The sequence below is a fragment of the Equus asinus genome, chromosome 26 (assembly GCF_041296235.1).
Source record: "Equus asinus isolate D_3611 breed Donkey chromosome 26, EquAss-T2T_v2, whole genome shotgun sequence".
Lineage (NCBI taxonomy): Eukaryota > Metazoa > Chordata > Mammalia > Perissodactyla > Equidae > Equus > Equus asinus.
Genome location: NC_091815.1, coordinates 23,258,350 through 23,284,445, shown reverse-complemented (window position 1 = coordinate 23,284,445; position 26,096 = coordinate 23,258,350). Strand labels below are relative to the sequence as shown.

The 26,096-nt window shown below is 40.2% G+C and overlaps 1 protein-coding gene across 1 annotated transcript in view; it reads right to left on the bottom strand.

Moving 5' to 3' along the window:
* Window positions 1–1,142: 1,142 nt before the first annotated feature.
* LOC106836094 (zinc finger protein 30-like) overlaps window positions 1,143–26,096 on the bottom strand; it is a 65,988-nt gene continuing 41,034 nt past the window's right edge. The window contains exons 6-13 of the mRNA XM_070499530.1: window positions 22,449–22,699; window positions 19,711–19,824; window positions 19,159–19,401; window positions 18,891–19,057; window positions 13,740–13,822; window positions 11,750–11,876; window positions 10,572–10,670; window positions 1,143–2,958 (exon numbers count right to left, since the gene is read on the bottom strand). Coding sequence (XP_070355631.1) covers window positions 2,258–2,958; window positions 10,572–10,670; window positions 11,750–11,876; window positions 13,740–13,822; window positions 18,891–19,057; window positions 19,159–19,401; window positions 19,711–19,824; window positions 22,449–22,699 — 1,785 coding nt within the window. The 3' untranslated portion in view covers window positions 1,143–2,257. The remainder of the gene's footprint in view (window positions 2,959–10,571; window positions 10,671–11,749; window positions 11,877–13,739; window positions 13,823–18,890; window positions 19,058–19,158; window positions 19,402–19,710; window positions 19,825–22,448; window positions 22,700–26,096) is intronic.

Below are 26,096 nucleotides of genomic sequence, written 5' to 3'. Positions count from 1 at the left end.
CCTGTAAGCCAAGGAGAGAGGCCTCAGAAGAAGCTAAACCTGCTGACATCTTGATTTTCCAGTCTCCAGAACTATGAGAAAATAAATTTTGGCTGTTTCAGCTACCCAGTCTGTGCTATTCTGTTGTCGTTGACTTGAAATACACACAACATAAAACTTACCATCTTAACCATTTTCAAGTACACAGTTCAGTGGTATTAAATACATTGACACTGTTGCACAGCCATCACCACCATCATCCCCATAACTCTTTTCATTTTGTAACACTGGGACTCTGTACCTATTAAACAATAACACCCCATTCCCTCCCTCCCTCCAGCCACTGGCAACCACCATTACAAGTTCTAGCTATGACTCTGACTACTCTAAGTACCTCATGTAAACTGAATCATACATGTATTTGCCTTTCATGACAGCTGATTTCATTTACAGTAATATGTCCTCAAGGTTCATCCAGGCTGCAGCACACTGCAGAATTTCCTTTTTCGTTTTCTAGTGTCCAAGATTTTTGTAATTAAAGGAACAAAGGTATCCCCCATTCTTTTTTGGTAAGGATCCAATCCCTCCCTTTTTTTTCCCCAGTAATTTTACTGAGATCATAATGATTTATAACTGTGTAATTTCAGGTGTACATTATTATTTATCAATTTCTAATAGACGTCATTGTGCTCACCAACAGTAGTCTAATTTTTGTCCTTCACTGTGCATATGTGACCCTTTACCCCTTCTGCCCACTTCCCAACCCCCTTCCCCTCAGGTAACCACTAATCTGTTGTGTTTATCATGTATTTGTTATCTTCCACATATGAGTGAAATGATGCTGTATCTGTCTTTCTCTGTCTGGCTTATTTTGCTTAACATCATACCTACAAGGTCCATCCATGTTATCATAAATGGGACAAGTTTGTCTTTTTTTATGGCTTAGCAGTATTCCGTTGTGTGTGTGTGTATATATATACACACACATCACATCTTCTTTATCCTTTCATCCATAGAAGGGCACTTGGGTGGCTTCCACATCTTGGCTATTGTGAATAATGCTGCAATGAACATAAGGGTGCATAAATCTCTTTGGATCACTAATGTCAAGTTCTTTGGATAAATACCCAGTAGTTGGACAGCTGGGTTGTATGGTATTTCTATTTTGAATTTTTTGAGAAATCTCCATACTGTTTTCGATAATGGCTGCACCAGTTTTCATTCTGACCAGCAGTGTATGAGGGTGCCCTTGTAGCCACATTCACTCCAATATTTGTTGTTTTTTGTTTTGGTAATTACAGCCATCTGATAGACCTCATGGGGAAGGGTTGGCATCTTGCCACTGCAGCACAAAGTGTGTTGTGTGCAGCTCATCATCCCTGTCAGATGTGGAGTTGACTTGCTGGCTTACGGACACACTAAGGAACTAGATCTTGTGCATTCGATCTCCTCTTTTACTGTAAGTAAACGTTGTACCACTTGATCCTGGCGTGTATGTTCTCTGTTCTTCATTGTCGGTGTTGCAATGCAAGGTACACATCAGGATAGATGCGGAGAGGGCTGATGGCCACTCTCAGTTTATTATAACCAGCGTTTCAATATATACATAGCTTACAGCTGTTAAACATACACAGGTGTTCTGGATGAAGTAATTAGCGAATGCCAAGAATTCTTAGTGATTTCTCAAGGAGTCCTCCCTTGGCCTCTGTTTTGATATTATCATGTTATTGCTGTGCTCGTATATCTCGGAGCAGGCAAGGTCTCTTAGGCAACGGTCCCTCCTGCTCCCGATATCGATATCGTTTCTCCATCTGTGCCCCCGGGCCTGTCTTAGGTTGCCTCCCTCTGGAGGTCTTCCCAGTCATTGGCTAACTGGCCTTCCCACCTCCGGGTCAGTTTGTTGGCAAGCCTTTTCCAGTGATTATTACCCCTTCCTGCGTCAGGGGCGGCTACATTCATGACTTCAAATCATGCACTGGTCTCTTCCATGAGTGGCACTTACCTGCCTATGACCTTAGCCACACAGCCTGGACAGCCAGTCAATAGTGAAACATAGAGGAATGCCATAAAAGACTTTCTTATATAAATACAAAACAAAATTCTCTGAATGTGAACAATATGTGGGTCATAAGTGAAAAACATCAAACATTATTTAAATTCCAAGGAGTTCATGCCTGTATAAATTATTTGATGCCTTATAAGCCTCTTGGAAAATGCCTTCTCACATCCTCTTCATTTAAATTGTTTCTCAGTGGTATAATTCCATTGTCTACTATACCTATATTCCATGAGGTCTCTCCCCAGTGTGAATTCTCTGATGTGCTTTAAGCATTGAACTAAGCCTAAAGGACTTCCCACATCTATTACACGCAAAGGGCTTCTCACCAGTATGAATACTCTGATGTACTTTGAGGCCGGAACTGAGCCTAAATGACTTCCCGCATTTGTTACATTCAAAGGGTTTCTTACCACTATGAATACTCTGATGCTGAGTAAGTCGTCCATACACACTAAAGGCCTTCCCACATTCCTTACATTCATAGGGTTTCTCACCAGTATGAATTGTCTTATGGTGTAAAAGGTTTGAGGCTTGACCAAAGGCCTTCCCACATTCTTTACATACATGGGATTTCTCACCAGTATGAACTCTTACATGTTGAGCAAGGTTTGAAGCAGAAATAAAGGTCTTCCAACATTCTTCACATCGATAGGGTTTCTCACCAGTATGAATTCTGTTATGTACTTTGAGGTCTGAAAGACGAAGAAAGGCCTTGCCACATTCCTTACATTCATGTGGTTTCTCACCAGTATGGATTGTCTGATGTACTCTAAGGTCTGAACGACGACTACAGGCCTTCCCACATTCCTTACATTCATAGAGTTTCTCTCCATTATTAATTCTGTGTAGATTTAGAGATGAATGTTTTATACACATGTACATTCTTCCAGAGCTGATTATTTCATATCTTGATTCCAAATCTAAAACAAATAAGAAAACGTTTCCTTGACCAGAAAATGTCCTATAATTGATTAAGACAAAATTGAAAATTTCTACAATTAGAGGTGATTTAAAGAACTCTAAAGTACAGTCATAAATCTTGAAAACATAAAAGGAGAGTTCAGAGAATAAGTTTCTGCAGTAGAGTGCTGGTAAAGATTTTAACAACCTCTCTATACACACAGACACACACACACACACACACACAGCACATCCAGCCTTGATCTGTGTAGTGTTAGCCCATGTCTATGGTGTAAATACTCCCACGACAGCCAATTTCAAGCTATCAATATAGCGTAAACAAACCCAGACTTAGGGGATATAAAATCTTGTCCCTAGACAGCCAGTACCAGCCAGCTCTAACATACTACTTCCATCCAAAACACATATTAAATTTAAAAAGGCAATTATTTATACCTGATCATTCTTCAATTACAATTCCCCTAAAAAGATACATTTCCACCACTGTGGTTCACTTCCTCATATGCACAGCCATCTGCGCTTTGCTTTGCTCTTTATAACAGTTAAGATACTGAGAATCTTTACCTATTTAGCCTCTCCTAAGATTTTATTATTTACTATGCTTACAGCTATTCAATCTTTTTATTCCTTATATCTTTTCTCAGGTCCCTCTCTACCTTTCCCTTTTAACCAAGGCCAATCATTCTGGTAATCCCCAGAAGAGTATGTTAATCAATTTTCTAACACATACCAGGTCTTACAGTATTTTGACCATTTAGGAACATGAGGCAAAAGAGGGAACCTGAATTATACAACAGTATAGAGGAAGAGTGCCAAGATTTATACGGAAAAGAACTGTCAGTTGTGAGTTGAAGGATAAAAGTCTTATGAAGCAATAACTTGAGCAAAATCGAAAGCGCTTAATGAGGAGGCTATGACTTGGGGGCAAAAAATATCCTCTTATGACTAGAGTATGGTCTATGTACCAAAAGTTGAAATAATATTAACAACACTCTTCAAAATAGAGTAACAATCGAAATCAATAACAAATATTAGAAAACCAAAAGACCTTCCATGTGGAAATGGTAATGTCCTCTCCAAAAATGCTGGATCACTATAGAAGAAAAAACCCTGAGATATAAGAATCCTAGTAAATGACTAGGCAGAAAATAAGCACATATCAGAATCTTGGGTAAGCAATTTCACCACTCAGAGAACTTAAAACTCAAAGGACTATTTCTATAAAAGAAAATGAGTTGAGGATCAATGTCAAATATGTAGAAAATAAACAACAAAGTCGAGGAAAGCAGGATATAATGAGTGAGAAGACAGTAGAATAACAAATCAATCAAAGAGCTGGGGTTTTGAAAACCTATTACAGGAAATATTAGGTAAACCAACCAAAAAAGAGACTAAAAGCAAGTAAAAATTTTTCTAGAAGAAAGTAAGAACCAGAGAGGAATTTATTTAAATTGCAAGAGTACTACGTGAACACTTTTGAAAGAATGGACAACTTTCTTAAAAAATTTATCAAAATTGACCACAGAAGAGAAGCCTAAACCAACTGGATGATGGCAAAAATCTTCCAGAAAAGACAGTTGTAGTAAACACACTTTAACATCTAGATTGTAGTTTCTCAATATGCACAGCTAAAATACAGGCACAGAATAGTTGGACAAAGGGAAAATGTAGAAAGAGAGCAGGAAAAGCGAGCCTAGAAATCTTATTCCAAAAAGAGGAAGACTGCAAAAACTGAGAGCTATGACGGACCAAAACTGTAAAAAATAGTAGCATAAAAATGATTATGATGCATACATATAAACCAGGCAACAAAAAGCGATGAATAAGCAATGATACAAGAGAAAAACAATGACTTTGAACCATTAAATAACTCCTGAATTGCAGGAGGTCTAGTTCCAGCACGGTGGCACGAAGTCCCTCCAGCCTAGACTGGCCCCCCTCTGATTGATTTCAACTATAAACACTTGACAAAATACAAAACTTAACCACATAAGGACTGTAAATAAAAGCAGGAGGGTTTGGGAAAGGAGTCGAAACTTTACCAAGCAACCCAGACTGAGCTGAGTTTCTTGCTGCTGATTTTTTTTTTTTTTTTTTGAGGAAGATTAGCCCTGAGCTAACTACTGCCACTCCTCCTGTTTTTTGCTGAGGAAGCCTGGCCCTGAGCTAACATCTGTGCCCATCTTCCTCTACTTTATATGTGGGACACCTACCACAGCATGGTGTGCCAAGCGGTGCCATGTCCACACCCGGGATCCGAGCCGGCGAACCCCGGGCCGCCAAGAAGCAGAACCTGCGAACTCAACTGCTGTGCCACCAGGCCGGCCCCTAAAGGAAGTTCTTAAGCAGAAGAGAAATAATACCACATAAAAAGTGGATCTACCTAATAGAATGAAAAACATAAGAAATCGAAAATATGTGGGTAAAAAGAAACTTATTTCATCATCAAATAATTTCTTTAAAAGATAAATGAGCAAGAGTTATGTGATTCAGAGTTTGACACAAAAGACATAATACGTACACAGACACACAACAGAGGATGGACTCAGGAGGCGAGTTAATAAGGAAATTGTAGCAGGAGGTGGTTAAAAAGTCTACATAAGGCTGTCACTTCTCAGTCTGCTTCTGGAACTTCCAGTTAGCAGGGCAGGCAGCTGGACAAGAAAGTTGGACGTGAAGTGAGGGAAGCAAGAACAAAGGAGAATCTTAGAAAAACATGGACTGGAACCGGCGCTGACATCGTGTATCCTCCAATCCTCCCACTTTGACGATGGGGGAATTCTGCAGGAGAGGCTAGCGCCTTTGTCATGGAGCTAAAGACTTCACATGTCCCAAGGGGTACAGAAGCTGAAGGAGGTGCAGGGACAGGGGAAGCCAGGTTCAGCTGCTGCCGCCTGCCAACATGGTTACCAAGCGGTTAAGTGACCACACACGTGAGCTCCAAGACAATGTCCTGGGGCCCACTGACAGGCCAAACAGAAGAACATGGTTTCTGCTTGGTTTTTACCTTGCCAATGTCACCAAAATGACTCTAGTAGTCCAGGGTAACCCAGAATTATACAGAAAAGGAAATACAGAGAAATGTTTCAGTTGACCTACTTTAACAAGAAAAGTCCACTACAAGAGTGGCCAAGTACCTCCTTAAATGGCAGAGGAAGGTTTCCAAAGGCTTAGAGAGACTGGAACAGCTTAAGTAAACCAAAGTGAATTTATCACATGTAGAAACAAGCTAAAAAAATATGACAACCATACCACACCCTATTTGTGTTTTTGACCCTAAAATGTGTTTCTTACAGTTAGATCATGTTTTTTATTTTTAATCCATTTTGCCAATGTTGGTCTTTTAAATGGAGTGTGTCCTCAGTTTAAGTTTAATGTGATTACTGATAGAACTTACGCCTGAAATTTTGATAATTATTTTCTATATGTTTTAGGCCTTCCCCCACCCCCCATTTCTTAATTACTGCCTTCTTTGTTGTTAAATAGAGATGTTCTAGGGTATCACTTGATTTCCCTTACTGTTTCCTTTGCTATATAATTTTTTAAGTTATTTTCTTAATGGTTTCCTGGGAATTACGATTAATACCTTAACCTATAATTGACAAACCCTTAGCCATACTCCCTAAGAAAAAAAGAGAGATGACTCAAATAAATAAAATTAGAATTGAAAGAGGAGAAATTATAACAGATACCACAGAAATACAAAAGGTTTAAGAGAATATTATGAAAATCTATACCAACAAACTGGACAATCCAGAAGAAATGGATAAATTCCTAGACTCTTACAACCTCCCAAAATTGAATCAAGAAGAAATAGAATCTGAACAGACCAATCACAAGTAAAGAGATTGAAACTGTACTAAAAAACCTCTCAAAAAATAAAAGTCCAGGACTAGATACCTTCTCTGGAGAATTCTACCAAACATTCAAAGAAGCTTTATTACCTATTCTTTACAAACTACTCCAAAAAATTGAGGGAGTTGGAAAATTCCTAACACATTCTATGAGGCCAACATCACCCTGATACCAAAGCTAGACAAGGACAACACAAAGAAGGAAAATTACAAGACAGTATTGCCGATGAACACAGATGCAAAAATCCTCAACCAAATATTGGCAAACCAAATACAGCAATACATTAAGAAGATCATACACCATGATCAAGTGGGATTCACACCAGGGACACAGGGATGGTTCAACATTCACAAATCAATCAATCTGATACACCACATTAACAAAATGAGGAACAAAACCCATATGATAACCTCAACAGATGCAGAGGAAGCATTTGACAAGATCCAACATCCATTCATGATAAAAACTCTCAATAAAATGGGTATAGAAGGAAAGTACCTCAAAATCATAAAGGCCATATATGACAAACCCACAGCCAGCATCATACTCGATGGGGAAAAACTGAAAGCCATCCCTCTGAGAACAGGAACAAGACAAGGGTGCCCACTCTCACCACTCTTATTCAACACAGTACTAGAGGTTTTGGCCAGAGCACCTAAGCAAGAAACAGAAACAAAAGGAATCCTAATAGGCAATGAAGAAGTGAAACTCTCATTGTTTGCAGATGAAGGACATGAATTTATATATAGAAAACCCTAAAGAATCCATCAGAAAACTTTTAGAAATAATCAGCAACTACAGCAAAGTGGCAGGGTACAAAGTCAACTTGCAAAAATTAGTGGCATTTCTATACTCCAATAACAAACTAACAGAAAGAGAACTCAAGAATACGATCCCATTTACAATCACAAAATAAGAATAAAATATCTAGGAATAAATTTAACCAAGGAGGTGAAAGACCCATACAAGGACAACTATAAGACATTACTGAAAGAAACTGATAATGACATAAGGAAAGATATTCCATGCACATGGACTGGAAGAATAAACATAGTTAAAATGTCCATATAACCTAAAGTTATCTACAGATTCAATACAATCCCAATCAGAATCCCAATGACATTCTTCACAGAAATAGAACAAAGAATCCTAAAATTCACATGGGGCAAAAAAAGACCCCAAATAGTCAAAGCAATCCTGAGAAACAACAACAAAGCTGGTGGCATTGCAATCCCTAACTTCAAAATGTACTACAAAACTATAGTAATGGTCCTGGTACAAAAACAGGCACACAGATCAATGGAACAGAAGTGAAAGCCCAGTAATAAAATGACACACCTAAGGACAGCTAATCTTCAACAAAGGAGCCACGACCATACAACGGAGAAAGGAAAGCCTCTTCAATAAATGGTGCTGGGAAAGGTGGAGAGTCACATGCAGAAGAATGAAAGCAGACCATTATCTTTCTCCATACACAAAAACAGACTCAAAATGGACCAAAAACTTGAAGACCTGAAACCTTAAAACTTCTAGAAGAAAATATAGGCAGTACACTCTTTGACATCAGCCTTAAAAGGATCTTTTTGAATACTATGTCTACTTGGACAAGGGAAACAAAAAATAAACAAGTGGCACTTCATTAGACTAAAGAGCTTCTGGAAGGCAAAGGAAACCAGGATCAAAATGAAAAAACAACCCACCGACTAGGAGAAAATATTTGCAAATCATATATCTGACAAGGGGTTAATCTGCATAATATATAAAGAACTCACACAACTGAACTAAAAAAACACAAACAACCCGATCAAAAAGTGGGCAGGGGATACAAACAGACATTTTTCCAAAGAAGATATACAGACGGCCAATAGGCATATGAAAAGATGTTCAACACTACTAATCATCAGGGAAATGCAAATCAAAACCACACTAAGATATCACCTTATACCCGTTAGAACGGCAAAAAATAACAAACGTCGGAGAGGTTGTGGAGAAAAGGGAACCCTCATACAGTGCTGGTAGGAATGAAAACTGTTGGAGCCATTATGGAAAACAGTATGGAGATTTCTCAAAAAATTAAAAATAGAAATATCATACGACCCAGCTATCCCACTACTGGGTATTTATCCAAAGAAGTTGAAAACAAGGAGACTTATGCACCCCTATGTTCACTGCAGCATTATTCACAATAGCCAAGACGTGGAAGCAACCCAAGTGCCCATCGACTGATGATTGGATACAGAGGATTGAATAAATACTACTCAGCCATAAAAAAGATACAATTGTCCCATTTGCAAACACATGGATGACCTTGAGGGTATTATGTTAAGCGAAATAAGCCAGAAAGAGAAACACTGTATGATTTCACTCATTTGTGGAAGATAAACAAACTGACAGACAAAGAGAACAATTTGGTGGTTACCAGAGGGAAGGGGGGTGGGCACACGGGGTGAAAGGGGACATTTATATGGTGTCTGACAAACAATAATGCACAACTGAAATTTCACATTATAAAAAATTTATTATATAAATTTTAAAAATAATTATATAAAAAAAGAAATATTTGGATATGAAAATGAGTAATAAACCTATAGTTGTTTTATCTAGGCTTCTGTATAAGTCTTATAAGTAATGAAAAGGATGAAGATAAAAAACTTCAATCAGATTAGGGATCCTAATTACTCCTAGAAAACAATTCTTTTTTTTTTTTTTTAAAGATTTTACTTTTTTCCTTTTTCGCCCCAAAGCCCCCCAGTACATAGTTGTATATTCTTCACTGTGGGTCTTTCTAGTTGTGGCATGTGGGACGCTGCCTCAGCGTGGTTTGATGAGCAGTGCCATGTCTGCGCACATGATTCAAACCAACAAAACACTGTGCTGCCTGCAGCGGAGCACGCGAACTTAACCACTCCGCCACGGGGCCAGCCCCAAGAAAACAATTCCAATTCTTAATAATGAACCACAATACGTTATACGATCTTATCCTTCCTAACGTTCTAGTTTCACATCCTGTCAGTCACCACTCACTAACTCTGATCAACCTGCCACTCCTCAAACACACAAACCTCATCCCACCTTGAGGGCCGTAGCACGTGTGGTTCACTCTCCTTGGAATGTTCTCGCTCACATACTCAAAACGCCTGAGCCCTTACTTCACATCTCTGCACAAACGTCACCTTCTCAGAAAAGGGTTCTTGACCCTGCGACCTCACCTAAATGTGCTGTGTTCTTGGTTAGGGTCCTTCATAACGTATTTCACTGCCTGATATTACTTATCTATTTATTTGTTGTCCCCAACACAGTATGATCCCATCACTGCAGAAACATTCTCTGCCCTACTTACTATTCCTGGACTGACGGTGCCACGTGCAGGGCCCAACTCAGAGGATTCAAATATTTGCCAGATACAGGAATTAATGTAATTTTAGACAATGGAGTCACACCAAAAAAGAGGATCTGGAAAGAATGTCGGTCCAAACTATGTACAGGCAAAATGGCTACACTGCGGAAGAAGGAGAGTGTCGAGCACTAAACTGGGAGGGAAATACGAGAAAAGTAACACGACGAATGGTTAATGAGGTTAAGATGAAGTTCACTGGGTGTCTCATTCTGAGATATTTCCTTCCCCCATCACAAGCCTGTTCTTCACAGAGAAGGGAGCTTCCCAAGCAGGGTTCGCAGGATGTGTTTAGCAAGTGTGTCCCCTACTTGGGCCATCACTACACAGAGGACTTCTCCTGCCTGACTTGCTCTCACTTACCTGGACACCATCTTCTTGTTTCTTCCCTTACAACCATCCAGGGCTCCTTTCCTTGCTCCAATAAGGTAATTACATCTGGCTTAGAAATGGCATGACCTGCTTACAGAGAAAAAAAAGCCACAGGATAGAGAAATAGTCACTAGTCAAGACTTAAAATTATAATTACTATAATCAAAAGATCATAATGATATTGAATATTTTAGAGAAAAATGAGAGAAGTAAAGAATAAGAGATCAGTTTTTGTTATACTGTTTGTTTAAAATTTAAACTCACATGGCCTTTAACACTAGAGAACAAGCATAAAGATAGTGAAAACACACTCTGGAGCCTGGGATCAATTCCTGTTTGTTGCCTTCCAGTTGGGTACGACCTTGGGCAGTTCACTTAAACCCACTGCAGCTTAGTATTCTCATTTATAAAATGGGGGTGATAGTATCACTGTTGGGGGGATTAAATCAGTTAATACTCCCAGTTAGTTTAATCAGATCACATAATGTGCTTGGAGTACTGACTACTACACAGCAGTCACAGTGTTAGCTATTAACATTATTAATGACATGCTCTGAAGTTCCTAGAGTACACAAGAAGAGACAGCTATCAGACATTCATTTCATTTTAACTGTAATTTTCATGGATCATGACTCAAAACCACACATCAGACCAATTTTGTCTTAGGAAACAGATTGCTTTTGGCGCAGTTTTAAATGAATTCCAAATATCCAGTCCACCACTATATGAATTACAGAGGCTCTTCTGATAATGAGAGCAACTCTGGACCCACTCTCAACCTGATATTGCTAGAACTGGACCAGACAATAAAATGCTGTATTACAGCAATGTGGAGCACAAACGAACGAGAAACCTGGATCCTGTGACAACGGTTTGACAACACATGCCGCAGACTGCTAATGGAGCTGCTTGGTCAGTAGGGAAGCGAGGCAAATACAAAGACAGAACAGAGGGAGCTAAGAATGTTACTGAGGGACAGGGAAGATGGAGATGTTTAATGGAGTTGCCATTTCTAACCCTGACATAGCTCGAACCATTTTTTCGGGAGGAGGGAAAACAAATTTAGCTAGTTTCTTGAAAAGCCACCCTGAAAATCGCAGTGGAAAAAACACATAGCCGATACAACAGATTCTAAATTAATCTAAATTATCTGAGGCGGATAAACATACCCAGTGAGAGCAGGTTTCTATAGTTCTCCATCATCACGTCCTGGTACAAAGTCTTCTGAACAGGGTCGAGACCTTCCCACTCCTGCTGAGAGAAGGCTATGGCCACATCGCTGAACGTCAATGATCCCTGAAACAGGAAATACATGCATTACTGGGGAAACTGAAGAAAATATTTTAAAAGTGGGAGCAGAGGAGATGAAGGACTTCTATGCAAGAAAAGAGCACACTGGAAAACCTGTAGGCTGGAAATCTATGAAGTAGGAGGAGACTGAAGCAGAATGCATATATAATTTTAAAGAAGCCTGCTGGTATAGGCAAAACATTTTCCATACTCTGGGATACTTCTAAATATTGAAAACTTTTGGGAAAAGACAAAATAATAATGTTTCCCTACCAAATAAATAAGTGTATACAAGAATAATGTAGAAATGGTTTTTGCCTCATAAATTCTCAATAAATGTGGGTTATTGAGGAATACTTTTCTTTGAAGGGAAGAGAGACATTTAACCATGGGATGTTTTTATCCAAACTTTAGAAAATTGCATAAAATTAAGACTTCATTCAAGCATCACCTACTTTACTATGTCAAATCTTACCATCAACATTTGACTTGCTTCACTGGATCCATGTATTTTTTGGCATGTGACATTGTATTTTATGGATGTATCATATTTAATAATTTATACAGTTAGATGCACAATTTGGAAAGTCTTCCCCAATTCCAAGATTCTGTTTTCACCTACTACATATGCCATTCAGTTCTGTTGCCATTTACCATTTCTCACTAAACACTTCCTTTATTCTGACTGTGGGAGGGAACTTCACTGGTTACCAATGATCGCCACCTCCTGGTGTTTACGTCTTCAGGAAATCCTCTCCGTTTCAATGTGGGCTGAACCTAGCAAGAGTAATTTGTTCCTAACAAACAGAAAACAGTAAACGTGATGGAATGTCACTTCCAACACTAGATTATAAAAGACTAGGATTTCCACATTGCTCGTCCTCTCTTGCTGTCTCACTTGCTCACTCTGAGGAAGCCACCTACCATGCTGTGAGCCACCCTCTGGAGAGGCCCACATAACAACAAACCAAGAGCAGTCTCCAGCCAGCGCCTACTGAGGAAGTGAGGCCCCGGTCCAACGGCCCATGAAGCACTGGATCCTGTCAACAAGCACTTGAGTGGGCTTGGAAGCAGATCTGCCCAAAGTTGAGCTCTGAGATGACGCCAACCCTGACTGACACACTGACGGCCTTCTAAGAGACCCAGAGTCACGTGCAGACTCCTGACCCTCTGAAACTGTGAGATAAATGCTTACTGCTTTATGACACTATGTTTCAGGGTAATTAATTATACAGTAGTAGATCATACATTGAGTTAAAGGATATTGAAGAAGGTTGGTCAATTATACAGACGTCACCCAAGCTTAGCATGTCTCATTCAACAACAAAATAGCCTCATGTCTCATGGCTTTCCTACCAAATCCATGAGCTCCATGTTAAAAGCCCCAATCATACACTAATCCATACCAAGCATGAAATTTCTCCCTACATTAAGATTTGGGTCACTCAATGACAAATTTCACCTCATCTTCTGGAAATGTCAGGGATGCAGAATATGTCAGTCTTATTGCGGACAGTTAAACAGAACCACCGTCTGCATCTCACCATACTGCAGACCTGACCCGCACTGCATAAAGCTTTACTTAAAGAACTGAACTGCTTCACTACTCCATGCCTGCCCTCAACAGAAGAATGGGCACTTAAAATACGCTGAATAATTTGGTCAATAATTACATGAACCCCAGTTACTTAAGAATGGGCCACACAGAGAGGGCGCCAGGTAATCTGGCGTCACTGCTCTGTGGAACAAGAGCTGGGAAGCAGGTTATTTGCGGGGCCTTTCTTTTAGGAACTGCAGGAAAATTGATGAAAATACCGATATGACCTAAAAAACAAACATATTTCAACAAGGAAATAAACATCAACTTACATGGGCCATGGTTTTAGACCTGCAAGAGCTGACCGGTCCTTTGGGTTCCTCTGCCATTAGAGCAGAGTCCACAAATCCCGGACCTGGGAGAAGAGAAAGACCTTGAGACCAGCTGTGCTTTAGTGTCCCCGCAGGAATTGAGTTAATGTTACCACTATGCTCTTCCACAACATGTTCCCAATCACCTCGCATCACACACAATCTGGATAAATGAAGATTCTGGACAAATCCAGTGCCCCACCCAATTCCCAGGGTCTCAGCTGCAGAGTCATTTCTGCATTGAAGCCAGACCCAGATACTTCAGCAGGAAATTCTCTGCCCAGTGCGCCACTCTGGTGAGGCTGATGTGGACCTGAGAGTGGCCGGCTCTGCCTTGCACTGCGCAGACCTTCCTCTTCCCACTGCCAACTTCAAGACCGAAAAGAGGCCGCATCACCCAAACCAGAACCTCTTTTATGGCCTTGAAATTGGATAAAGTCGATCAAAATATTAGCGATGGACAAGGAATGTTCGGCATTCTGAGTCTATCTAGCAAAGCTTACTAAACATAGGCCATGCCAACACTGTACAAAATATAAAGTAGTCATTACAATGTATAAGTTCGGAAGAACATTTAAGGACATGGAAAATATTTCATACATAATGTCAACAGAAAAATCAGGTTGACCCATATATTTATTTTTATAAGATATAAAAATATACTAATCAATACAGAGAGAAGAATGGCAGACAGATAATCATAAAACAGAAGACAGAAAAAGTCTGGAAATTTATATGGCTATATATTTACAGTTTTTATATTTTTGTTTATGTTTTGAATTGTTTTTTTTGGGGGGAGCTGGTTTTAGAAACGGATCACTGGGACCGGCCCCATGGCTGAGTGGTTAAGTTCACACGCTCCGCTTTGGTGGCCCAGGGTTTCGCCGGTTCAGATCCTGGGTGCAGAAATGGCACCGCTCATCAGGCCATGTTGAGGCGGCGTCCCACATGCCACAACTAGGAGGACCCACAACTAAAACATGCAACTATGTACCGGGGAGGTTTGGGGAGAAAAAGAAAAAAAAAAAAAGAGGAAAATTGGCAACAGTTGTTAGCTCAGGTGCCAATCTTAAAAAAAAGGAAAAAAAGAAAGAAATCATTGTTTATTCAGTTGTTTCTAGTCAATACATGAAACAAATAAGACTAGTGAAGATGTAAAATACACCTTTGCCATGATCAGAATTTGACCTCAGCATTCTCTTTCTTTTTGCTTACATCTTGATTCTTTTAAAGTTTACTTCATAATCATTGTAACAGTTGACACAGCAACTTGAAATATGTGTGTTTTTAATTCATTAAGTTGGAGACTTCCATCAAGTTCTTTGTGCTTTAAGTTCAGATTGTTTTTCTAAATGGCTTATATTTTGTTTGTTTCCTCTGGATCCCAATACCTCAACTCACTTTATCATTTCTTCTCATGTTGGTATGCTGGAATTCTATCTACAAAAAATTGGGGAACTGTCCCTGAGTAATCTCTTTTGTAAATTGATGACAGTCTCCATGCAGCTTTATTTCAGAGCTTTTGACAGAATTGTTTCTAAACCTGTCAGTTTTGTCGTGATATCCTTCAGACAGCTGCTGAATTATCTTATCTATTAATTCTGCCGTGCATCTAATATCACTGATGAAATCTATTACACACCTAACATCACTGATGAAATTTACAAGATGTAAAGATTATAGTATAAAATCTATTTATTGCCACACAGATCCCATGCGCTCAGTATAATTTCTTCATATCCCGACCGTCACTCAGTCACACTGATGTCTCATTTCTGTGAACTCACAAGGCAAGCCAGCTAAATCTCTCCAGTGGCCTTTATCACATGCTACCTTACAATTACTCCTATGCCAATTTTAACATCCTTTATAGATTACAAGTGCTTTGAAGGAAGCAATTATGTCTTTTTAGTGATTATATTACTCCAAATATTACTTTCCAGGCCTAGCATATTGTAGACAATTAAAATATAATTTTTGACCGCAAAACACCACTTCTACAAAATTTTTAAAGGAAATAACATAGCAGGTTTCAAAATATACGCACAAGGATATTCATTAGAGAATGATTTTTGATAGTCCAAATTTAAAAACAGAAAAATCTCACGGTAGGAAAACAGGTCAAATATATTATGCTCTGCTATATTGTGACATACTATACCATTATTAATAAGGATAATATTAAGCCGTATAATAGATGGAAAACAATATTAAAAGAATTGCTTGGCGAAGAAGGCAGGTTTAAAGAAGGATGCATAAATTAAGAAGTGATATCCTGCTGAAATTAAGAAACAGGCATTGTTTTCAGACTTTCAGGAAGTGATATTGAGCTCTGAGCTGTGAGAGTTAAAAACATCTCAGCGCCTGTCTATTCATCAGCAAAGCAGGGATAAGCGTATCACCTATGACATATGACTACCTTGGAGACTTGGTGAGATAATCCATATAAATACTAAAATGTGTATCATGATGACTAATGGAAATCAGCTACCATCATTGAAGATGAAAATTATTCCATGTGCCTTAATCTTTCATTATAAAAAGAAGTTAATTCTGGGGCTTCCTGTTTTTATTATACTGAAACTGTGCTCCTTGGGCTTTTTCTTTCTTATAATTCTAATTTTTAAAATTTCAGGACCTCCACTTGAGAAAACAGAATTCTGCTTAATAAAATCATTAGTTAAAGAGACAGTTTAACGGACAGAAAAAGAGAAAATGTCCCCTTCCTCAGTCCCCAGCAGCTACAGACAGCAAGAAAAACTCTGTTCAGCATCAAATACTTGTTCCAAGAACAGCATGATAAAGCTGCAAACATTAACTGGAGAATGAATCTTATTTTTCTGCAGAATATGAAGAGTTATATAAAGATTTGTAAATATAACCTTTATTTTCTGGTATAATAACTATGTTTGGAGGTATTTGTACTTGCAAGACACCTAGAAATCAGAGATTAGTCCTACTTTTTTCTTTTTTTAAAGATTGGCACCTGAGCTAACAACTGTTGCCAATCTTCTTTTCTTCTTGTTTTTCTTTCTGCTTTTTCTCCCCAAATCTCCCCAGTACATAGTTGTATATTTTAGTTGTGGGTCCTTCTAGTTGTGGCACGTGGGATGCCACCTCAGCATGGCCTGATGAGCGGTGCCCAGGATTCAAACTGGGGAAACCCTGGGCCACCAAAGTGGAGCGTGCGAACTTAACCACTCGGCCACGGGGCTGGCCCCAGTCTTATTTTTTTCTGAAAGTAACCTTAAATCTCTAAACTAACAATTCTGAAAGGGTGTCTTATTTAGTAATATGGTGTACAGGTAACAAGTTTTAAATAACATTTCTATGAACTAAAAGGTTTACTGGAATGCTTTTCAAACAAATTCCTGGCCCTCTCCTCTTCTCTCTACACACACAGAGATATAAAGGAACCTACGACTGAAGTAGACTTCTGTTTCAAACTACTAGCTGGACTCTTTGTTTCCTTTATTTGACCAATTCTATTCTGCCAAAACAAAGCCACATGGAAATGGAAAAATAAATACTGGAAAAATATACACTAAAATATTAAAAGAGATTAACTCTAGACAGATTACCCGCCATTCTTGCTTTCTTCTTAATAAATTCCTTAGGAAATAAAACTTTTTTGTAATAAGCCTGCATTCATTCCATCATACATACAACATAAAGATATTTGAAAGTATTAAAAATATTTATAGACATCACTTTGGGAAGAGGCTATATTTTCCTCATTTAAAAAATCTGTAGAGGGGCCGGCCCTGCGGCTGAGTGGTTAAGTTCACGCACTTCGCTTCGGTGGCCCGGGGTTTCCCCAGTTTGAATCCTGATGGCACCACTCATCAGACCACGATGAGGTGGCGTCCCACGTGCCACAACTAGAAGGACCCACAACCAAAATATGCAACTATGTACTGGGGGGATTTGAGGGAGAAAAAGCAGGGGGAAAAAAAAGATTGGCAAACAGTTGTTAGCTGAGCTGTCAATCTTTAAAAAAAAAAAAATTTGCAGATATTAGGCCTGTCGTGAAAAATCAATGTGATTGAAACAAATACTACTTACTGTTCTTGAATATTCTTTAGCTGCACTACACTGATACAATTAAGAGACATTGCACTATAAATACTTTAACATTAATGGACACAGATACTGCCTCTGCAAATTAATGAGAATATGTACACCAAATACGTAGAAAAGTTTTGAGTACACAGAAGATGCTCGATAAATGTGGCTAAACTCCTTCTTTTCCTCTCTAAATAACTGATTAAACCAACATTTTGGATACAATCCTTTCAAAAAGTTTGTATAAAATTCTCTTTTCAAAATGAGCTGCATATATAATTTCCAATTTTCTTAAGTACTATTATCTACAATATCAAGGCTGCTTAACATTGGATCATACCCATTTTTTTCTTCCAATGACTAACTCTTATGAACAGAAATTTTATTATCGGCATAATATTCTACCCCATGGATGGCAGTGATTTTCTTAGCCATTCCCATTATCTTGATCATTAATTTTGCACAAAACCATCTGAACGTATAACAATCTTTGCAGATCAAAAACCCAGATCCAAATCTGTTGGGTTATGTACATCGTAGAAAAATGCATTTTTACAAAGCATAGAGGAATTCTCTATACAACTACGAGGGCTCTGTGATCCCTGTAAACCCACAAATATTAGGGACCCCTGGTTCCGAACTCCTGTTCCGAAAAACTTCAGCATCTGTCTAGTAATTAGACGTGCAAACACTCATGACATTAACTTCATACTTCCGATCTACAAAAATCTTAAGGGATCCAGAATAAACACAGCGCTGAGGGAGGACGACGCCCCACCCTCCACGGCCGCGGCCCTGTGACGGCGCGCAGCCACACGGAAAGGAGAAGAGCCTGGAATCCGGGTCAGACTCGCGGCAGTTCCCGCGCTCGGAGCTCAGGGAACGCGGTCGCTCTCCACCATGCACACGACCCCCGAGAAGTCCCGGGGGGCACAGTCCCCGGGAGGAAGCCTGTTCTTGGAGTCTCCACCCAGATGCCCCCAGGAGCCCGCGGCGGGGACAATTCCTGATCTGCACGCCCGTCCTTTCGGGTCTGCACCTTCTCACCTAGACCTTTCCTCGGGCTCAGCGTTCCCCACGTGCGGCCACATCTCCGCGGCAGCCGAGCGAGGCTGAGAGGAGGGCAGAGGAGGCGGGGACCGAGAGGCGCGCGCCACCCGACCCCACAGAGCCCCGCAGCCCCCGCGACCCCGTCACCCAGGACGCCGCGCCCCCTCGCTCGGACCCCCGCGGCCCCTCACCCGCTCCCGTCCCGCGGGCTTCGGGCTGCGCCACCGCGCCCTTCCCGCGCGACTCGCGCCCGTCTCCTCCTCACGCGGGGCCGCTCACGCGCGGCGCGCACCGGGACGGAAAGGCGCCCGAGGCGACGTCCCTGCGCTCGTGGAGGCGGGTCCGAGGTAGCCACCGTCTCGGGGAAGCGCCGCCAGTCGGCCCCGGAGGCTTCTGGGAGGGCCGGACTGGGCTGCGCAGGCGCAGATCCCGCGCTGCTGGCGGCTCACCTGAGGCCGGGGGTGGCCTGTGGCATCCCGGTGGAGGAGGCGCCTCCGTGTGGGAGGGACTGGAGGGTTCGGGAAGGGGATGTTACTGTGGCAGGTTCGTTTTTGCCTGCTGCCAGGAAAGTCAAACACCGAGAGTATGAGATCGCAGCAGAGAAAAAGTTTTACTCACCAGGCATCCATGTGAGGGAGCCAGAGAATGAGTCTCAAATCTGTTTCCTGGAAAAGAGGGACTCAGGGATATTTATGGGATGGGGCCAAGGTGGTCTGAAATGTGGAGAGAGGTGATTGGAGGTGAGGAGGGGTGAGGTTATTGATGGTCTACACAAGCGTAGTCAGACTCCATGCCTCTTCACAGCATGCGTGCTCACAAAATCTGGGCGTTAGCATGATCTGAGGGTGGAGGTTTTGGCCTCTTGACTTCAAAAGGTCCCTTATCAGACATCTGCTGGCGCCCAGTTGATGGGTTGGTGGTCTCAACCAGTCTGGAGTGACAAGGGGTTCTAATTCCTGAAAAGCAGCTCGCATGACCATTACCATGGTGACCCAGGCTCCAGGGAGATGTTAACTGTAGGAGCCTAGTGGGAGTCAGGCAGCAGTCAGGGTATAGGGCGTTGCTCTGGTCTCTGATGCATATCCAGTAAAACAAAAGACTATTGGGAACTGGGACCAAATGTCTGTCCCCACCTGGAGATGAGAGGGAGGCCTCCCTGAGCCAGAGACCAGCCCCCTACGTAAGTGGCCTGTAGTCTTTCTTCGTGAGGTGGCTCTTTTGGACATTAGACAGCCATCTTCCCCCTTGCTAGCAAGCTGTAATAAAACCCTTTCTCTCCTACCCCCTTGCCTCTTGACTATTGGCCTGTCTTACAGCAGGCAGATGACCCCACCCCCACCCCCACTTCAGTCCTTGGGCAGAAACAAAAATAGTAATGTGACCCCAAGGACCATTGCGAGCTTGCCTGGGCGTGAGCTCCTGGACATGGGTTCACACCCTATCCATATTCTATATTTGTGTGTCTATGTGTGGGTGTGTGCATGTGCTCACATGTTCAGGTGTGTGTGCATCTTCGTCCTAAAATGCTCATTACATCTGAAATGTCACAGATGCTCACTATGATATTGCCGTTTTAGAGTTGAACCTTCTGAGGTCAAAACAGGGTACATATCCTGCACAAAGTTAGACTGTTTAGTGGCAAACCCATGTTTCCAGGTGAGACAAGCTGGATGAAGTGAGACTCTACTGTACAATGTCTTATTGAAGAAAAGGAGAGAGCAAATTTGGCTCCTTTTTAAGATCACAGACTGTAGGAGGTGTTTGAAAATTAGAAAAAAATTACTTTTTTTCACAATATCATGCCCACCAGAGACAGATTTTTTTTTTTTAAAGATTCGCACCTGAGCCAACATCTGTGGCCAATCTTCATTTTTTCTTCTTCTTCTCCCCGATGCCCCCAGTACATAGTTGTATATTCTAGCTGTAAGTCCTTCTAGCTCTGCTATGTGGGACGCTGCCTCAGCATGGCTTCATGAGTGGTGCTAGTCTGCGACCAGGATCCGAACCGGTGAAACCCTGGCCACTGAAGTGGAGCACATGAACTTAACCACTCAGCCACAGGGCCAGCCCTGAGACTGCCTTTTGCTACAGCAAATTTTTTCATCCCTCTCTGTTGTATTGTATTTGGAGTGGGCTTGACTGCATAGAAGCCAGAAATTGAGAAACATCTTTAATTTGTATTCCTGGCTATGAGATTCCTTTGAAAAATATTCTGCTTCTTAAGCATCTGGATAGTAAGATAAATTGTGGCCACAGCTTAAAATCGGAGAAGAAGGTGCTATCAGAAGAATCAGCATTGGTCCATATGTGTTTAGATTCATGAGAATGCTGAGCAAATGGGAAGTCTACAGTTAGTCATCAAAGGATGCCCATATTTCAGTTATCACCACTATTACCTATTTGAAATATGTAATGCATAACAATTCAAAAGGCATTAAAATGTTTAAATAGAAAGATAAGCAACCATTCCTGACACGTATCCCAGTCATACAATAGCTCAGCTCAGAGTCAACAACATGTTGGTGTTGGTGTGTGTCCTTCTGGAGAAGTTATTTTCACATACAAATATGCACTTGCTGTATACATACATATATATATATACACACACACACAATACACAGAAATGTAAGTATCAATATAAATATATGTGTATATTATATGCATATATAATTTCAAATACATTTATATGTTATACACGCATATATGTATGTATTTCTTTTTCTTCACACACAAGTGTTTCTAAATCAGCACATGGGAGTGTCATCATTTCCAGCAGCTGCCTGAGGCCAAATGGCTGTACCCTAGTGTAAGAAACAAGTTTTCTAATAATGTATGTTAAAGAATGTCCTGTTTTCTTAAAAGCAATGCTCTAATTAATATCCCAACGCAACTATCAGTTTGCTTGTTTATAGGTTTATACGTAAGGTAAATTCTCAAACGTGGATTTGCTCTTTGAATTTTAACTTGTGGTGTTGACAGGTTTCTCCTTAGCATGACCGCACCATTTTACATTTTCACCCCAGTGTATGAGTGTCTGTTTCCTCAACCACCTCAACTCATTTTGACTCTCAGTTCTTCTTACTCTAATGCTCCACTTTCTCCCAACCCAGAAAATCATCTCAGTCTTTTTCCTTCTGGGTCTAGTTTAATGAGGATTCTATACCTGGAATTTCAGCCTCATCTGTCTTATGATAGGGCAATAGTGTAATAATATCCGTCTTAGGTTTGCAGATTCAGCAAAATGAAATTTCCTTCACAGACATATTCCTAAGATACTCCTGGGTAGCTCAACTTCAGACACATAAAAACTAGGTTCTGAACAGAATCTAACATCTCTATTTCATGTTTGAGTTCTGTAAGGATCCTATGCAGTGTGGACACAGAAAGCTCACGAAACGGCAATACCAATGGGTAGTGAGGTGTTTTGTTGGCGTCCTCTTCACTCTCCTGGTGACAGAGGGACTCCCACCCTAGGTTCTGGAGATGCCTGAACACACCACATCCAGACACTGGATAAATCAGATGGACAGCAGTTTATTAGTCACACAACCTTACATCCTGGGGGAGGAGGACACCACATGCCACAGGGTGGTCGCACTTGGGGGCAGAGTAAACCGGCAGGGGCTGTGGGAGGCAGGCTTTGTGCTAACAAGAGGACAAGGTGCCCTCTGATTTCCATGGGAAGATGTGATTGGCTTGCTTGAATAATTTTGTGGGCTGGTAAGGAGCTGAAGCCCATTAGGCCGAGGACCCAGTGGGGTGCAGCTGGTCTGGCTGACACGGGAACTAGCTGGTTGGGAGCTTTCCTAGTGGGGGGAGGGACATATCTGATTAGAGCAGGGGAACTCATGGTTAGGGCTTTGGGAACCTGTGATGCTCAAAGACATTGACAACACATGGAATTTTAGGCCTTACAATACAGGAGAAAGGAGGAAGCAACTTGAAATATTCTTTAGTAATTTCATTATTAAAATTAATATTATCTCACAATTTGGAAATGAAAACATAAAGGAGAGCCTAATCATTCATAATACACCTGTACAATAAAAAACAATACGGGTATTCTATTTCCTGAAACTGTAAAACTCCTGGAACATAATATCGGTAGTACTCTCTTTGACATCCAACTAAAAAGGATCTTTTCAAATACTATGTCCTCTCAGACAAGGGAAACAAAACAAAAAATAAACAAGTGGGAATTCATCAGACTAAAGAGCTTCTGCAATGCAAAAGAAACTAGAATCAAAACAAAGAGACAACCCTCAGGGATCCAGTTACTGATGTGCCAGCGATGAGGGAGAGCAAAATGGCCTGAATCGCAGGAATTTAAAGAGAAGAACATCAAGGGAACACCGGCAGTCAATCTAGACCCAAGAGGAGACCCAAAGGCTGATCTATGGGAAGTTCGGTATTTAATAAACTTCTGTACTTTCATAATTGTGAAAGGAGACCCTCCGCACCCAACACAAGCCAAAACATGCACTCACACTCAAATTTCTGTTATTAATAACACTGGCAGTATTCAGGATTTTTTCATTCTTCTCCAGAGAATCATGAGGAATAAATATTAACTTTGCTCGGTAGGATTTCACGTCTTGGTTCGGGCTGTCGTAACGGAATCTCATAGGCTGAGTGGCTTAAAAACAACGGAAATCTATCCCTCACAGGCCTGGAGGTGGCACAGGCCAAGACCAGAGTGCTCAGCACGCTGGGCTTCTCGTGAGAGCCCTCTTCCAGGCTGCAGACTGCTGACTCCTCACTGTACGCGCACATGGAGGAGTGACAGCAAGCTCTCCGGGGACTCTTACAAGGACACCAATCCCATTCACGGGGGCTCCATCCTCAGGGTCTCATCGAATCCTAATTGCTTCCCAAAGACCCCACCTCCTAATACCATCACAATAGAGGGGAGGGTTTCAACGTATGAATTTTGGGGGCCAGAAGCATTCAGTCCACAACAGACCATCAGAGAAAAGAGCCTGAGTGAAGGGAACTCTGGCAACATCATCTTGGCGAGTACTCAGTCACCCTTCTCTGAAGTATTGAGCCAATCAGATCGGAACTTATGGAGCTTGAGGTCAGTCTGAGCTGGTCATTCACATTAAAAATATTACCTTAAGAACTTGATGATTATAGAAATTTCTTTCCTTTCTCCCTCATTTCCTCTATTTCATTTAGTGAGGCATAAGAAGGAAAATATATACTAATAATATTTATAAACAGGAATATTCAAAAAAGTTTAAATTGTATTAAGTACCATTTAATATTATAGTTTTGTATGCCATTTTGGAAGGACTGTGCACAAGATAATATTTCATGTATTTGTATATGTCCTGAAGTAGAGGAGGAGCGTGACTACATTTATTGAGCAACTATGGATACCAAACACTGTTCTACTTTTCATTTGCTCTCTGATTCAATATGCAAATACCACTTACCTGGATTGTGTTTATTCTTGGTAAAATCTTGCAGTGGAAGTAATTGTTTTGTGGAGATTTAGAGTATCAAGGATTGTAGGTATAACATGTTTCAGTTCTACTGATTTGCCATGCCAGACATAAGATTCAGGTTTCCTAATTGCTGGAACAACCAACCTCGTCTATAACGTTTTTTCCTCTATGACTTTTTCAAATATCATTGATATAACTTTACAATATATTTTCTGGTGATGCAATTCATGTAAGTATGGCAAAAATTCAATATTGTAAGGAATTTATGAAAAATAAAGTTAAACATTCCCTCCATCATGACAAACTTAATATTTTTTTCCACTTTTTCCTTTGAATGTATGTTTATTTTTTGTTTGTGCAGAGTGAAATCATACTAATTTAACATATAAGGAGAAAAAAACCCCAAGAATCATGCTGGGTCTGCAAAAGGAGTCCATGGATTTCATCATATATCTCTGTATGTGACTAGAGAAAGGAGGTGAGAATCAACTTCTTGTTTGAAATACCTTCCATACGTATACATTTTAAAGGGTAGAAATACCATTAATTTAATTAACAGGGCACCAAATTATCAAATAAGATAAAAATGTGTCATAGTTTTTCAGAATACAAGTTTTAAAAAGATATGTATGGTTCGTGTTACAAAACTTTACAATAATCTCTGGTTTTTAGGTGTGCTCCAAATAAATTTCCAGGAACAGTATATAGGGAAAGAATAGAGAATAAGTCACAATTATATTTACACACATCTTCTTATTCTACATCATAAGGGTATTCAGCCTCTTGTTAATGTTCTCAAGTTGACACTTGATCAGATCAGATCGTTTGACCATTTATGATTCATAAATGTTTCTTTCCTGCTAATGAAGTTAGGGGAAGGGAAAATTTCCTCCTCATCTTTCCTAGAAACGAATTTGCTGAATCTTTTGGATTTTTTTTTAAGAATAAATAAATGCATTCTCAAACCTAGCTCCTGATTTTTTTTTCTTTGGGTGAGTGTTATAAGAAATAGCAAGCATGAGAAACATGAATTTTATTATAATAAATACCAATATTAAGAAAAAATAGCATTAAGTTTCATTTATAGTAATCAATTTGGGGTTATGTAATGTTCTTCACACAAGCAAAAACAGCTAACATATTAATAGAGTAGTATAAAATACTATTACATTTCTTATAATCTTCTCCACAATATTCATATTTAGTAGGTGATGTTCATATTCTATGTTTTAATAGATGACAAAAACAAGGCACTAAGAAGTCATGAACACTATGACCTCGTTTCATATTTTAAAAACCTGATGACAGATCCTATTTTCTCAATTTCAACAACACACCATTTCCAATCATGTATACTTATTTTAAGCCTTCTTTCCTGACTCAGCAATTCTTCATCAGTTAATCCAGAGCAAAATCATTATAATTAACAATGGTATATTTGTCATCACATGGCAGAGGCAAATTTATTAACCTATTGCCTACTGTTAGATCTTTGTTTCTAAGTTTTGGTTATCAAAAACATCTGTTGAACATCCTTATGCATTAATTTTGTTATAGAATTTCTATAGATATTTCCTTAAGTTGATTGCTAGAAGTAGAATTTGGGGTAAAACAACCAGACCTTTACTAAGTGCCTACCGTAGGCCAGATCCTGCAATCATAGTATTTGAGGGGATATAAGGACTAAAATGACATAGTTGCGACTTTAAAGTGCCTTGTGAAGCAGTAAGGTAACGTCTCAGTAAGTCTGAAG